This window comes from Convolutriloba macropyga, chromosome 10, assembly GCF_964194025.1.
Source record: "Convolutriloba macropyga chromosome 10, txConMacr16.3, whole genome shotgun sequence".
Lineage (NCBI taxonomy): Eukaryota > Metazoa > Xenacoelomorpha > Acoela > Convolutidae > Convolutriloba > Convolutriloba macropyga.
In genome coordinates, this window is record NC_134477.1 from 35,511,870 (window position 1) to 35,529,732 (window position 17,863).

General features: G+C 36.5%; 1 protein-coding gene across 1 annotated transcript in view; it reads right to left on the reverse strand.

The window, feature by feature from the left end:
• The window catches only part of LOC142347894 (uncharacterized), a 69,095-nt gene that overhangs the window by 42,643 nt on the left and 8,589 nt on the right, over window positions 1-17,863 (reverse strand). Inside the window, exons 3-5 of the mRNA XM_075399051.1 lie at window positions 10,521-10,858; window positions 6,561-6,732; window positions 2,104-2,216 (exon numbers count right to left, since the gene is read on the reverse strand). Coding sequence (XP_075255166.1) covers window positions 2,104-2,216; window positions 6,561-6,732; window positions 10,521-10,858 — 623 coding nt within the window. The remainder of the gene's footprint in view (window positions 1-2,103; window positions 2,217-6,560; window positions 6,733-10,520; window positions 10,859-17,863) is intronic.

Here is a 17,863-nt window from a genome sequence, read left to right on the forward strand (position 1 = left end):
AAAATGGAACACAGTAATAGTTTTCATTCAACGCATTTATTGGGATCTGTTTTGAATCTGGGCTCAAGTTTTACTTCCTACGCAATTTTGTTATTCCTTAAGCTCAACTCCAACGTCGACGGCCTTGTTTTCATATGTGAAAAAATCATCGCCAGTTGGTAGTACTGGAGTGCCCTTCACTACTGGCCTCTTGTATTATCCATCTTTCGTTCGGATTTTCGCTGATCGAATCAATCCGTCGGAACTTTCAAAGGTTTCGGTTGTTCGACCCAGATCGTAATATCCACGTTTGTCACTGTCTTCCACTAACCACACAAGATCACCCTGCTGATTACTTCTGTCCGTTATGGCCTGCCATTTCCTTCGACTGTTCAACGTTGACAAGTACTCTTTGCGGAATCTGTCCCATATCAGGTCTGCGTAAGCATGTGTTTGTCGGAAGAGCTTTCTATGATCAACAAATTGCTCTGCACCTGATAGATACGGTAAACGAAGGTTCTTGTTGCCAAGTAGGAAATGGTTTCGAGTAATAGCTTCTAAATTGGTAGCATCAGAACTGACCGGTGTCAGCCGTCTAGCATTCAGCGTCTGTTCACCAAGACACATCGTGGTTGAAAGAACATCTTCTCTGACTGACCGATTGCCTAGCACTGCGTACATTGCCTTCTTGCAACTCCTAACCAGTTTTACACACACTCCTCCAAAGTGTGGTGCTGCAGGTGGGTTGAACTTCCATCTGATACCTTGTTGAATCAGATGTTCTTCAATTTGCTCCTTGTTCCATGCTGCTATATACTCTGCCATTTCTTTTCAGCTCCAAGAAGTTTGTCCCGTTATCAATAATCATTTTGAACGGTTTACCTCTTCGAGCCATGAATCGCATACTTGCGTTCAGACAACTATCAGTGTCAAGTTTTGGTACAATCTCTATATGTACCGCTCGCACAGTAAGGCATGTGAATAGATAGCACCAACACTTTTCGTTTCTTCGACCAATCATTACTGTGAATGGTCCGAAAAAGTCTAGGCGCACATTCGAGAACAATGTTGATGAGACTAATTGTGTTTCAGACAGATCTGCCATTACTGGTGCTTTTGATTGGGCTCTTCCCTTTCGGCATCTAATGCATTTGTTTTTGATCGATCTCAGAGCACTTCGTGTGCCTAGGAGCTAGAATTTCGTATGCCTAGGATTGAATATTTCTCTCCAAGGGTTGATACATCGTCAGTATCCTCGAATGTATAGGATTTGATTTCGTAGTACCTTATGTAATGCGGTCGGGCATTTATCGTCTTCATTTGATTTTCTATTTGATTTTCCCCACCTCTTTTGCGCTGATTGAGATGATTTGAAATCGTTTTTCCTGTTGTTTGTGCTAAATTGGGATACGACGGAGATGTCATGGTCGATAGTCATGGTGGACCTGTGTTATTGTTGTGGCCAACTGTTGTCGATGAATGTGTTGGTCCCATTAATTCCTCGAATGTGTCGAGTAGAATCATCTAAATCCGGCATGTCATCATCTCCGTCGTATACTAAAGTCCATTCGAGCCTCACTTGTCATCAAAAATTTACAACCATTTATAATATCTACTTTTTTGGGAGTATACAAAGTTTGTACTTCTAAAGAATAGGGAAGAATGTGAATTTAAAAATTAATTAAGAAAATAATTGGAATCGCATAAGATAAGAAAAGATCTTAGTATAACTGATATCACATCAAAGCGCTGCAATATTTGTTTAAATGGAATTCAGATGTTTGAAGTTACACTGAAGGAAATTATTACTGAAAGAATTGAATTTTACTACAGGGTGGATACTCAAACGCCTCCTATTAATAGGCGTAACAGTGGGATAGGATTTCCTCTGGTTTGTTTAATTGGGATAAAAGATTTCATCGCGGGATAAACGATCCCATTATGGGAAGAAACCTCCCATTTTACTATTTTCATATCAAAACTCGCATTTTCATATTGGGATAAAAGTTCTTATAGTATACAGTAATGTCACTTCGCCAAATAAATTGGCGATTGTATTTTAATGATGTTCTATAAAAAGAACAGACTGCAAAAGCATGGGTAACAGTGACTGGTTATTCTTACCACTCGGTTTTGTTCCAACTCATACAACCATATTCCAGGGATCCCAATATTGCTCTCATGGGTCAAGTGAGTCACTCTTCCAGTCCGCGAGTAGGGTACCTCAAACAGGGTCCCTTAAAATACGAAAACAGCTAGTTACCAGTAGCCCGATATAAAAATTAATTTTTAAGAAAAAAATCGAAGGCAATAAAAGCTTTTCTTCTTTTCAGTTTTCTCACCTTATCACTTCTTTCTTCATTTTTCTCACAAATTTCTTGAATAAAATAAAAATCTGCATTAGGAGTGACAGCTACAATTCAACCTCCACTAAAAGAGGCACTTGAAAACGGACCATATGGTCTAATAATGTTCTCTCTGCTGCCACTTATTGCTTAGAAGAAAAATGTGTAAATAATCCATGTCAATTGTATTTGTGACACCAGGAAACAATTTATAAAGATCATATCTAGTTCCTCCACATTATATTTATTTTTTTACATTGTAATTCCTCCACATTTAAATTGTAATTGTAGAGCTTTATAGGGCATGAACAACATTCAAATTACGTAGTCACATATTTCCAATTTGCTACACTGTTGTCTACGATAAAAAATCGATACATGAATCGTGAACAACAGTGATTGAAAAAGCATGGATTCATCACTCTTGCAGGTTCTCGTGGAAAACGTACCCGGTTGAGGTTCCAGACGGAATCAAGTATGTTCAAATAACCAAAGGTGAACACACGACGAAATGAAAACGTTATGCTTATTTCAAGTATTCAAGTTAAGCGTTATTGCAGTTTGTCTGAATTTGAACGCATAAAAGTCTGAACATGAACGCACAAAAGTCTGCTGAAGGCGCTAAAGTGAGAGCATGAACGTACGAAAATCTGGGGAATGCACTAAGGAGTAATCTGGAAATAAACGCACAAAAATCTGGTGAACGCGCAAATGTCTGAACATAAGATTTTCCCGTCTCAGACAGTCCCGGGTTGAAGTTTCTTTGATTTCATACAAGGATCATATATGATTTCATAGTGTCCATACTTGATTTCTTAGTACGATCCTTGTATGAAACCAAAGAAATCATATATGATCCTTGTATGATTACCAAGAAATCATATATGATCCTAGTACGAATACCAAGAATCAGACATCTATTTTTTTGAAAATCTTTAACCATTTATGTTTTTCTGGTTTTATTCGGTAGGGCATCACATATATGATACCCCGGCATCACATTGTGATCCGTCAAAAGACCCTAACGTAAAATATAAATTGCAAGTTGGGCACAAAATAAAAGAGTAAGTCCAAACAAATATCAAAATTTTTGACATACTCTGAAGCCAGTTTATATTTTTAAATGCTCATTTATAAAAAAAATTAATCACGAAAAAAAATGCATATCACGTCAAATTCGTTTTCTGATTACGTTTAAACCACAAAGTTATTCTTTTAGCGCACACAAAGAATTAAATGTGGATTGGAAATGCGATATAACAATTTAATAAGTCCTCTGACTACATTATTCTGGAATTTGTGGCACCAGTCAATGTATTATGTGTCATATATGACCTTGTATGAAATCAAAGAAATTTTTTCAAATTCAATGGAGAATCAGAATTATACAGTTTTTTGTCTTTGAATTTTTTTGTATGTTCCTTGTATGATTTCTAGGAAGTCATATATGGACCTTGTATGACTACAAAAAATGCATACAAATCATATATGACCTAGCATGATTACTAAGAATCTTATATGACCTAGTACGAAATCAAAGAAAGTTGTATGATCGTTGAACCGGGGTCTCGACATGGACACTTTCTGTCTGGGACGGTTTGGACATACTGGTTTTCATTTGGAACTTCAGCCACGGTAATCATTGTCGACAATTTTGAGCATCTATTTTTCCACAAGCTCTTCAATCAGCGCAAAACTTGATCGTTCTTTTTTTTACAAATATTAATTACGACTCAATTGATTAAAATATTCCCGCGTTGACAACCATGAATAAATCGTGGCAGCCATATATGTTGAACAAGAAAACTTGGCAACCACATACCAGCCCATCTGAATTTTTAAACTAAGGCTGAAAAAGCCTGAAATAAGTTCCTCGGACATATTTTGGTGGTGAAATATATCTGTCGAAATTTTGAAAACTGTTCAAGTTCTTGGTTTTTTGCAACAATATATGTGAAAAACGTTTATCGTCACATGGAAGACCATTTATGGTCAAATCTTTCAAAAACCAGAGCCATAGACAACAACGAGGTACTGTTTTGGTGTGTTTAGTTTGCACGCTTATATCAACCCCTGCATGAAATTCCTGAAACGCGAAGCAAAATTTTTGAAAATCTTCAAAAAAAAACGGTAAGATTATACAGCAAAAGTTTTGTTTTGCGTGTATGGAACCATATATGGCTATTGCCGAGAAGCGTCAACCCGGGTAATTATTCTTGTGAGTCGTGATATAGGTGGTTGCTGAACTGTAAACTGTAGAATGTGAAAAGTAGAACTTGTTAAAGATTTTATTAACCTTGTCAACCAGAATGTTGATGTTAAATTGAGCAACAAAGGGAATACTAACGGGAATTCAAATAACGATTGAAACTGAACAATTACCTTCACAAGCATTGTTAAAGACAAAAGCCTAGAAACACATTGTGAAGCATTAAACAAAAGACATACAAGAAGATGATCAAATTGAACTCGGACCTATTATTCCATTGTTCTGGCGCTATAAATGCGGTTGATTTTGCACATCAATTTCAGACCACAGCTTTTCGAATCTAAAATCTTGATTCTAATTTAACTCATTTATTTGCCAACTTGTTATATTCTCCGCGGTAATAGTCTTCCTTAAAACTCGGTTTTTCTAAGGTCTTAGAACTATTCGATGGAGTCGGTGTAGACTCAGAGGTCGAATAAAGAATTAGAACATAATAAGGAACTCTTTGGGGAATAATACACTTGGTAAAGTTCAGTTCTGACTAGGGTTAAGATCTGTGGTAACTTCGCATCTTTAGTTATAGGTTCTATGATTTCTATACAGTAAGATTTGGCATTGAACTCAAATTAGCATAACTAATTTAGGAATATAGAAGTGGCTTACAGGGATCAATCTTAAATAGGTTAAGTTAAGAACTCCTTGGACTTGACCGAGGAAAGAGTAATTGTAGTTACCCACAAGACGAGTGTTTCTGAGAGTATTGATCGCTGTGCTCCTCTGGAGACTGAAATAGTGAAGTAGGACTAACCCATGTAGTATGGATGGGCGAACCAAGTAGACAATTAACACGGTCTGCAGTAACCCTGAAGTACCTGATGGGCAATAGATCTTACGTTCATGATTTTCAAGTGGTTGATACTCGTCTGGTTGGGTTGTGGAGTGAACACCGACGATCGTCTCTTCATCTTCAAATTAGTAATTCCTAAGTCCATAGATTGATCTCTCAATAGAACTCAATTGTATTGGGAACTTGATATACTTCCCAATCATAGCGCCACCTATTTTGTAGTTAATTAGTTTCTCCACAAAATTAGATCGTAGACGAGGCGCTCAAAATTGAATCAAATTCTTGCAACTATTGCCTCTAAACTTGAACCTTAAGAGTAGCAGGAGGGCCTGGTATAACCCTCTCTTTCAATTAAGAGAATAGCTTTGTGAAGTTACCACTTCTCTAATTTTTTTAGTGATCTTCAAGTATTCAAAATTGTTGGGATTTGGATAGGGAACTCCCCCACCCCGTGTTTTCAAATTCTACATAAACCGTTTCCATAATCCGCAAATAGTCAAGACATATAAGTTAATTGAATTACAAGTTAAGATCTAAAAATTGCAAATTATTTGACTATTAAATATAAGGTTTCTCAGGTTAGGAAAATAATTATTGTTGAATAGTCGTCTCCTAGTTTTTTTTTCTTGTCCACTCTCAATAGTCTGCCTGCAAAAAAATGAATGAACAAAAATGAAGACGAAAAAAAACCAGAGAAAAATGGAACGTTCGAGAATTCGAAAATGAACGCAAAAATCGTGTAATGTGCCAGAGGAACTAAAAATGTTCCGATATCCTTATTTTAGTTCCTCTATATATCAATTAATCATTTTAATCATGTCTAATGTTTAGGAACTCAGATTTGCTTAGATTTATGCAAATAAATAGGAAAATGGCAGAGAAGAATATTACTTCTTATCTGGCGATCAACTGACAATTACAAAATAAGACACACGCAACCCAATTAGAAAGGAAAAAATTTATTTTGTAATCTGATTATATAAAAGACCACAAAGCTGACAAAAAACCAGCAGCATTTTGCTCCGAATCTAATCTGAGATGCAATGCTCAAATGACTTTTTCTGATGAGAAGTGCAAAAATAAAACCGAATGATAAAATCGAGAAAAAGTCCGAGAGAAACTTAAGTTTGTGTAATAAAAAAAACGTTTATTACAAAAAATGAGACATTTATGTACATACTGTTGGCCACTTTGAATCCGACAGCACCAAAAGAAGGAGGGTGTCTGCCATACTGAATCCTCTGGAACTCAAACGAAGCAAAACACCTGTCATCATTTATAGTCCAGGCAGTATCCTGGCTGTCACACACGACAGCAAATTGGTAGCTGTTGAAGAACTGGTTGCCCGCCACCTGTGTGGAACAAACAGAGCACTCAATTCAAACGGTTGAACACAAGCTTCAAAACTTACCCATCCCGGGCCGAGGTGTCAACGCTAAAAACGCAAAATTATGTAAGATTGGCGTTTAATGCGTTGAATTTATGTAAGATCAAAGCGTGTGGGAGGGGAGTACGAGGGGCGTGGTGGTGGTGAGGGGGGGTGGGGGGGGGGGTTCAAGGGGGGTTTGGTGGGGGGTTACCTCGCCGCGGGGGGAGGGGTGTTAGTTGGGTTGGGTATATGGGGGGTAGGTTGGGGTACGTGTTGGGGGTTATGTGAGGTGAGGAGGGGGGGGGGGGTATGTGGGGTTGGGGGTGGCAAGTTTTTTTTTCAAAAAATCAGAAACCGGTTGCGTGCAAGAAAAACTGGAAAGAGTTGAAAAGACAGAACAAAAATTGAACAGAAATCGAATATGATCTAAGCTGAATTCAACGCAAAATTATGTAAGATCTACGCTTAGAAAAGCCAAAATTATCTGAAATGTGATGTTACAGTCCGATTTGTAAAGAGTGCGGATCCTAAAAAAATTAAGGTACAGTGGCACAGTGGTAGAAGAGGCGACAAGTAAGAAGGAGGTCAGTGGTTCGAGTCCCATACACAGAGTTTTCCTCGTTTAAATTTTTTGTAAAATCAACGCTAAAATCAACGCAAAATATGTAAGATCTACGCTAAATTCAACGCAAAACATGAAAGATCTACGCTAAATTCAACGCAAATTATGTAAGATCTACGCTAAATTGAACGCAAAATATGTGAGATCTACGGTAAAATCAACGCATTCAACGCAAAATTATGTAAGAAAATTGTGGTGAATTTTCCGACTTGTCACCACTAGTTACCGCTGATCTTACATAAATTTGGTAGAATTCCTCGGCCCGGGATATATAACACTTGTTGTATTTGCACTCAATTGAATGTCATGTGAATAAGCAATCTCCAAAGTGAGATTACCACTAGTATAAAAAGAATTGAACTAATGGTGTCCTTTTCGTATTCTGAAAATTTTTTTCCCGTGTCTCGGGTGCTCGAACAATTACTTTATTACTTGCAGCGTAGGTTAAATGAATGTAGAAAACCTTATCAGTAATTCGTAGATTTTCAGAATCTAGAGCACATTCCGTATGAAGGAATTGCAAAAAATGAATGTGATTTTTCTGACAGTGCTAATTCTAGAAATATAAACAAATCGAAAATGTGCATGAACAAAAGAAATAAAATGAAAAAAAATATTTGCAGGTTGTAGTTTTTTTTTCTCAGATCATTTTCATTTCAACAGAAAGAGAAAACACCAACTGCAGCTGTATTTGATACAATTAGAAATATCTTTCGGAATTCGGCTCTCAGAGATAGATAAAACAATATAACTTTTGGAAACAAAAAAATGAAGTATATTTTAGCTGTGGGAAAAATGAGTTGAATATTGTTCTTGAAAAAGTTTTTTTTAATTAGCTGCTAATTATACTGATAACTGAGCTATTCTTAATAATTTGTTCTTTTGTTTGTCACAAAAGTCGTCTATAATTATGAACAGCGGAGAGAAATTGATTATTTCTAAATACTAAATATTGAAAACACTTTTTTACAAGTAACTAAGTTACGTTCGTAGAGCATTTCAAAAAGCACGACTTATATTTCATGCTTTAAAACATAAGAATTAAATTTGATTTTTTTAATTTTATTCGACCTAAAAACTAAGTATGATGTTGCTACAAGAATAACCGCCGTCAGTTAGATATTTACGCAGGCTAATATAACGTCCGCTTTTTTGCCTAAAATATTTCTCAAAACATAAGACCTCTGCTGGGACAGTGGAACTCATAAAATTATATTCAAACAATCTATTCGATTTTAAGAAATTAATCAATATATACAATCGCATTGACCTTTACACTTCAAAAACCAGTGAAAGAATTTACAGCTTAGGAACAACTAAAATTTGACACAAATTGATTGGATAAACACCCAATGTAATCAAATGTAAGATTATATTATTCATCTTTAATCTTTATTTGCGGGAATTGTCTCCTATTGACAATTATAATTTGAGCATGAGCTCGTTTAAACTCTACTGGTTCTGCTGATTCTGGCTGGAGCTTCCACGAAGCAACATCAAAACATCACTGGTACAAAAAAATCTGATCAAGAACATATTCAACAGTGAGAAATTTAATAAAGAGTGCTTGTTGCATGCAGGCTACATTTTTTATTTGTTTGAGGCAATACAAGTATGTAATCTATAGCGTGGTGTCCTATAGAGTTGAGTTAAGTGAACTTCTCAAATTTCACTTTAGAGAGGTCATGGGTCCATAAATGGGGATAAAAACAGAAAAATTTGCCTTCAGGCAAAAACGTTAGCTTTCAAATGGAATTTTTATTTCTCAATCGAATGTTGCAGTGTTTTGGAAACGTTGGATAATTTCACTCTTTTGGAATAGACAATATTGTACAGTCATAATCTTCCATCTTTTTTATTCTTTTTCAGTTGTTTCAATCCCCCAAATATGTTATTTTTATCAAATGTTTGAGCAAGGTCCCGCTTTATTAAGAGCAGAACCCTCTTTTTAGTTAAGGATTGTTTGAGGAGAGAAATACTTGAAACGTCATAGCTGTGACTAAGGTTACTTGCTTTAACACACTTTAAAAACTCTCGGGTCGATCTATAGTGTACCAAAGCATTGTAGTCGAGTTATAGTCCAGTGTCATATTTTATTTCAAGCTAAATTCTAGCGTGATAAAGTTTGTTGGTACAGCTGGAGAACAACGTTCCGATCAATAATCGTGCGTTATACTTATCAGTTTATGCAGACCATGTTTTTTTCAAGTTGACTTCACCTTCGCATGCCAAACAAAATTATTATTCATGGTACCTTATTCAGTGTTGAAAGAATCAGTACGTAGTCAGAATCATCTCCGAAAAATCATGTTTAAATAAGTTTGGCCCTCTGGAAAAACGAGTTGCAATACTCCGTTTTTTTTAAAAAAATTTCAAGTTTGCTTAACCATTTTCAACGATAAAAAATTGATACTTAAAATCTGGAATTAAGTTACTTATATCTCATCAGAAGGCTTACATAGTGCGGCGAGTATTCAAGGATAAATTTAAGCCAATACCACAATTTTGAGCATGTTTTTAGCCTAAATTTTTCCTGTGAACAGTGCTAGGGGTAATTGCAAAGCCGGTAAGTCTTTTTAATAGATTCACAATAAGTATATAAAGGGACAATTCTGAAATTAGTCAACACTTGAAGTTTCGTCTAATTGACACTATTTTAGTTCTTAGATACTGAAACCATGGAAAAGATGACGCATGGGAATTAGTTACTTATGGCGTGCAAAATAGTTTCAGAGGATTGTCTCTATTTTTCATGCTAGCCCCGAGAACACTTTTCGTGCAAACTAGTTTCAAATGCATCCAAACTTAGAGAAAGTTTGAACTAAATTTGCTTACTGTGACGAAATTTCATCACGCTGATAACCCTAATGTTAAAACATGTTCGTGGAAAATAGTGAGAAATGTAGTAAATTTTCTCGATAAATGGGACATGGGTTACGTAATGATGACCGAAAAACTTTTGCACCTCTAAGAGCGTTGCATATAGGGTTTTGCTCTCTGGATGAAAAGTTACTTAAATGGTAACCTTCAATTACATTTAGGAGGCAAGCTTGGGCAAGCCGGGTAAAATTCGGTACCCTTTTTTGACCCGTATTTTAATATATGAATTACGTATTTTAACCCCCCCCCCCCCCCCCCCGGAAACTTACACCGCTTGTTATCATGTAGAAAGTGACTACAAAGCCGAAATCAGTGTCAACATTTTCGCCAATTAGGTTGTTCATAAAGACGAAGTCATCTCCAATCATGTCTCTGTAAAATACATTTCCGGCCATGTTGACGTACTTTGTCTCTGGCCCAATCAGAAAGTACGTCAATTCGTCATCAAAGCCAACGCTGAATTCGGGTCGGGTCACATTGGCACCATTATTCCACTTGTATATGGCATAGTTGTTCTCGGGAAGGTAGTCGTAGTAAGCAATTGGGATGTACTTATCGTATGCCTGTCCATAGTACCAGTATGCACAGGCAGGTTCAGGGATGTAACCTAAAAATAGCCGGCAATTGGGAACCGTGCCCTAATCACCCTTTACGACCAGCTACAATTGATATTATACACGTTTTACAACGAACCAGATTGCCAGTCTTAAGGATGCGGTGAAAACAGACCCGGGTCGAGGTGTCACCGCCATTCAGCGCAAAACTATTTAAGATAAGCGGTGAATGCTGAAAATTTTGTAAGAAAAGGCGGTGAATGCGGTGAAATTACATAAATCAGGCGGTGAATGCGGTGAAGAAAACCTTTATCGTCTGGTAGCGGTGAAATTACAAAATTTCACAGCTGAATTTAGCGGTGAACTTACATAAATTCACCGCTTTCAAAAAAGTGTCCAAATTATGTAAGATAAGCGGTGAATGCGATGACATTTCATAAATTCACGGCTTAACTTAGTGGTGAACTTACATAAATTCACCGCTTAGAAAATAGTGTTTAAATTGCGTGAGAACAGCAGTGAAACAAAAGACAATTCGAGGCGTTTGCTAAGCGGTGAATTTATGTTATTTCACCAATAAGTGAAGCGGATTTGTGTAATTTCATCGCATTCAGTGCTGATCTCACACAATTTTAACACTTTTTCTAAGCGACGAGTTTATTTAAATTCACCACTATGTTAAGAGGTGGATTTATGTATTCAATGAATTAAGATACATTTATTAAAAGACGCATGGAAAATTTTACCCAAGAATAATCATACATCTTTTTGAAACCTTTTAAAGCGGGGAATTAATATAATTTCACCATTAGAGTAAGCGGTGAACTTACAAAAAATCACCAAATTTCAGCGCTAATCTTACAAAAGTTCAACTCGTATGTTCTACAAAAAGTAGGGTGAATTTGAGTTAAATTCAAACCAAACATATTACATCTTAGTGAGATGAGGCGCAGTGGTATAAGAACTGGCTTACAAGCAGGAGGTGAGAGGTTCGAATCCGTGGAAGGACGGTAACCTGTAGTAAGCTGAGAAAGGTGTTAAATTTTTGTATGTTCACCTCTTACTCTAGCGGTGAACTTACATAATTTCACCGCTTTCACAGAAATTCACCGCAAAAATATATTCGAAATTTGCGTTGAAAAAAAAACAATTTTTCACCGCTTGTCTTACATTTTTTCCGTTTTCATTGCTCGAACCAGGGAATGCGGTGAAAAAAATCAGAGCTACCAGGATCATGTGAAAAAAAATCACTGCTAAAATAGCAAATCTTACAAATTTTTACCGCTGTATTCAGCGCTAATCTTACAAAAAATCACCACTGTCAATGCATTCAACGCTAAACAAAGCGGGCGCTTTGCGGTAAAAAAGTTTTTTTTCAACGCTATTCACCACTAATCTTACATTATTCTTTGATCAAACCTCGACCAGGGTTACAAAAAAACAGGAAATCATGCAAGGTCGTGTACAAATTGTATGATTTCCTGGCTATACAAGTTTTAAGGGCCTTTTAAAGTGACACACCTTTAAAAGCCATAAAAGTGACGCTCACTTCATCGGAAGTGAGATAGAAATTGATCTCAGCTCTAACTACCCCTAACATGTTTTTGCCTGACTTTGTATATGATCTCTGTATAAGTACCGGGACTGAAAGTCAAGTCTTACTAGGTACCGATTCATTTCAAAAAAACTAGTCTGGGATCAGTACTGCATCAGAGCTCTGATATTGTCACTTTTGGGCTTGGGACGTCTTAAATCAAATTTTAAAATTTTGCGCAAACCTTGGCCAAAATTGACAAAAAGGCCATCATTTACCGCGGCTTGACTGCAAAACTCTCCAAAATGAAATAGGAAGCACAAGAAATCATTAGCATTTCCACCAAATTCACTTGACAGAGAACTTTTTGAAAAATCTGATATCGCCGCCATGACAGCAGTCATAGCCTGTCATTTCTGCCCATTGAAAAAAATTGGTTTTGGAGTGATTATATGGGACATTTGTAGTTTTATATGCTCAGATCAGAATTAGCTTGGTCAAAATAACAATTTTCTCATAAAAACATGACAATTTTGAAATAATTTAAAAAATTTCTTTACAAACCTCTATTTTGGTTATTAATTGCGCAAAAAAAGACCTGCCAAGTCTTGGTTAGGACTTGTCTCAAAATTTGTCAAATCTTGGTCAAGACTTAACTCAAGACTTGCCAAGTCTTGGCCAAAACTTGAATCAAGACTTGCCAAGTTTTGGCCGAGACTCGAATTAAGACTTGCTAAGTTTTGGCCAAGAATTGATTTAAGACTTGCCATGTCTTGAGCAAGCCTTGACAAGTCTTCACAATTCCTGAGACTTGGAATATGACGTCATTAGTTCTGAGTTGTCAGGTCAAGACGTGTATTTCACTGGAGATGTACAGATTAATACTTGAAACACGTTCCGGGTATTAAGAAGTGGCAATCCAGGGGTATTAACTATCATGACAATACCCACATCTGGTCGGGGTATACGAACCATTACTAGTACAAAAACTGCATTTCCTACAAATGTTGCCCTTTCTGAAACTCCCTTTGAAAGGCTTTGGATATCAGGGCTTTAAATCTGTCGTCTAAATTTACACTATGTATTTTAAAACATATAAACCATTACGTGTAATTGTTTATGTGTTTTAAAACACATAATGTAACATATTTACAAATAATTTAAATTTGCACTCAATTTAGACGACAGTTTAATAACCCTGACTCTCTAAACCGTTTCAAAACGGAGTTTCAAAAAGGGCAACATTTGAAGGAAATGCTTCCTTCCTCGTGAACAATATTTTGTCGGAAAAAATTAAATTAATTTTTTGACAGTGGAGGCCAATGTCCTTTTGTATTTCGGTACCATTTTTGCGTGCAATCAGAAGTGGTATCGAATGACAAAGGTGCAATATGGCCTCGAGCGTCAGTAGTATTTATCACCTTAAGATTGGTGTTTCGTGACTTTACTAAACATTCGAGTACGCCCACATGAAACATTTCCGGTCAAAATAGTCAGAATGAACAATTGGAGTCAGCTCTTTGACTGGATTTGTATCTGAATTAAAAAAATATTTGAAAACATTTAAGAATTGTTCATAACTAAAATATCTATGTTCGATATACATACCATAAAGTAATGCCAAATTCTTCCCATGAAAATAAGTTATTTAAATTTAGTTTACAAAAAAAATAAACAGTTTACAACACAATTTTTGTTGATATATAGTTGGTATTAACTCTGTATAGTTTTCTTTTTTAGGTAACTAGTTATCTATTGAAGATCTTGGTTTTGTGCGTTTGCTTTAGAAAATTTTGTCTGGAATTGTTGTCTGAAAATAATTCGTTATTTGGGACTGCTTTGTTTTTTCGTTCATACCACTATATTTGACAGAGCGAGAAAAAGACGCGTTAAAAGTTTCGGTAATCGAAAAAAAATATTTGTCCAGGTGCGGCTGTTTCAAACAGTTTTCCTGGTTTCAACTTTTGTTTTCTACTTCAAAGAGTTGAATAGGCTAAATTTATGGTATAAGAGTTGCTTTCACTGCGTTTTGAAGTTATTTGTCAAAATAGAATTTCTAAAATTTTTTGGCGTTTTAAAAATTTTGTCACATTTTCAGTCAATTTAAACGTTTTTCTCCGTTGAATCCATTTCTTTTCTATCTTTTGGGAACTGGAAAAAAAACACTGTTTCTTGTATGTGTTTTTTCTGATAAAAGGAAACAATCTAAATTTTTCAATTTTTAAACTGAACTTTTTTTTCAGCTACTTTTTTTGTTATTTGGATGCAAATCATTTCTAATTTTCTTGTGTTGTCTTAAGATATTTTTTGCGTTGTCAAAAAGAACGTTTTTTGTGGAAGATAATTCTTCGAGTCGTTTTCGGAACTCTTCCGGCTATATTTCTTAGGAACTGTTCTCAAACTTTTAGGATTTTGAAGTCAATTTGGTCCAGCCGAAAATTAATGAAGCAAGGAAACGGGTGGCTTTGCGAAGGAAAGTTTCATCACCCTAACGTTGAACTTCTTGGAAAACGGAAAACGGTGTTTCATTAAAATTTTCATCAAAAACTTTTTTATTTGTGATTTTTGTACTATCATTTTTTGACTGTTTATAATGTTTTCATACCGGTTTAAAGAAAAATGATAATTCAAATCTTATCCAAGTCATTGCTAAATCTAGTTGTCGTTAAGTCAACGGAAATGTTTTGAAGTGTGGTTAAAAACATGTCCTGCTGTTTTTTGGTAAGACTTGTTTACACATTTTTTAAATGGCTGTCAGATTTCAAAACGAGGAATCATGAAAAACTCGACAGCAAAATGTTCATGGAGGCCGTCGGCAAATTTTTAGTAGTTTTTTATGCGTATAGTTTATTGGATCTGCTGGCAAGATTTAAAAAATAGGAAAGGTCTGTTTTTGAAGTTTCTTGGGCTAAAAATTGACGTGCAGTTTTTGACGTACTTTTGAAGGGATCTCCACGTACCAACAATTGATTCTTTTTTTTTTCATTTTTGGTTTTTAGATTGCTGTCCTCCAGAAATTTTCAATAATTTTGTCAAAAAACATTGTAGTCATTTTTGCCTTTTTGGCTCTTAATGGCCCAATCAGGTCGTCACTAGTCTGCAAGTTGGTTGTTCTGTATATTTGGCCCTACATAATTGCTTTGAATACACAAGAATAGGGGTTTTAAAAAATTCCAATAAGGTCTTCTGTTTTTTTAACATTTTTCTTTTTCTTCTCAGCTTGTGATTAATTGTTCGATTTCACAGCCACTCAACTTACACAATACAACAGTTATTAGCTCAATTGACAACTATGGCAATATTATAGACACCATTTTTTTAATCGACCCGGGGAGTGCGGTGAAAAAAATTAGCGCTACCAGGATCATGTGAAAAAAAATTCACCGCTAGAATAGCAAATCCTACAAATATTTACAGATGATTTCAGCGCTAATCTTACAAAAAATCACCGCTGTCAATGCATTCAACGCTAAAAGATGCGGAAGCTTTGCGGTAAAAAGTTTTTTTTTCACCAATATTCACCGCTAATCATACATTATTTTTTGATCAAACCTCGACCAGGTTTACAAAAATACCGGCAACCATGCAAGGTCATGTTCAAATTGTATGATATCCTGGCTTTTAAGGGCCTTTTAAAGTGAAGCTCCTTTAACAGCCATAAAAGTTACACTCACTTCACTGGAACTGAGATAGAAATTGATTTCAGCTATAATTACCCCTAACATGTTTTTGCCTGACTTTGTATATGATCTCCGTATTAGTACCGGGACTGAAAGTCAAGTCTTAATTGGTACCGATTCAATTAAAATGCTAGTCTGGGATCAGTACTGCATCAGACCTCACATTATTGATGGTCTACAGTTGGACGACCAACTAGCCCGCAGATCAAGCATGCTGGGACAATTGAACCTGATCACCCCCTCCCCCTTACGCTACCATTAAATCCACTCAGTAGGCTTCGCCGGTCCCTAAATCCCATAGCCCCGCAACTCCCGTTAATTCCACACGCATTTTTTTGCTCCCGCACAACCATCGCCACCACCACCAACACCACCAACAAAAATCACATTTATTGTCAATAACACCGTGGCAAACAATAACAATTAATTACCGCCCTCTGCGCCCGCATAGAACCTTTCTTCTCGGCAATTGTTTTGTACCACACTTAAATTATCCACCGGCCCCACAGCAGTAGTGCACTCCACTAAATACTGCCCCTTCAACCCATGCATCTCTCTCTCTCTCTCTCTCTCTCTCTGTATATATATATATATATATATATATATATATATATATATGTATATATATATATATATTTATATATATATATATATATATATATATATATATATATATATATATACAGGATCCAAATGTCTGGCGCTTTCCGGCTCTCAAACTTACGTAAGATCAGACTTCATGCGACCGAATCTCTTTAGTTTTTCAACTAGTACAGCCCCAATTTTTGTCACTCCCAAGGTTCCTCCAACGCACGGAACTCGTTCCAAACCCGTTGTGCTTGGGGTGTCCACCGCATCCCACATTTTTGGCTCATTTTTTCGACTCCATGGTTTTGCTAAAATAGTTGGCGGACGCAATCAGTAGTGAGAAGAATGAACCACTGCACGAGTACAATTTGTCTCAGTACAATGGTGAACCCCTGCATTGGCATGTATGGTTTGGACAATTTAAAAGCGCACTATACTCAAAGTCACTGACTGATGATGTCAAGCTGACTGACTTAAAAACTCCAGTAACTGGAACAACAAAGACCGCTATCGCCGAGATTGCAGACTGCGGAATATTGTATAGGGATGCACATAGGACATTTGGATTTGTTGCCTCTTTTCCACCAGTAAAGACGAACAATAGGGAAAAAATCATAAACTAATCTGTAATCGTCTCAATTCCCGTCGAGGCCTTTAAGTCACATTAGTACGACGCCTACTTGAAGAGTGCCTCTCTACTTAACAGGGCAGTGCAAAATTGCCGCCAAATATGAAAGTATCATGGTCATTCTTTGCGGCCCAGAAACATTGGGTAAAGCGGGCACTCCTCAATTTCAACGATTGGTTGAAGCAAAAGGCCGAGGCACATGACTTGATGAAACAAACATCAATAAAGCAAGAATTGAGGACAAAACCAAGACCAAAGATGCCTCAAGGACATGCGCTGCCAATACAGCAAAAAAGCACGTAAAAACCGGCTGCAACTGCAACAACATCGCCTTCTAGTGGCTGTATTAATTTATCGGGAAACCACCGCATCTGGCAGCGTGGCCGAAGCAAAACTGTGCTTCTCATATTTGAGGGGAAAATATTTGTTTCGACAGTTCTCTTATCCAAAGAAATGTAGGAAAGCTGGGTGCAACAGCTCCCGTAACACACAACTTCCTGGAGCCGAGAGAGTTCATCCATTGAAATCCCCTTCAACTAACAACAACCGTAATCATAATGGTGGCGCGTCAAAGGAGATTTTCTAGTCGGCAATCACCGAGTATGACATGTACATTGTCATTTGTCAG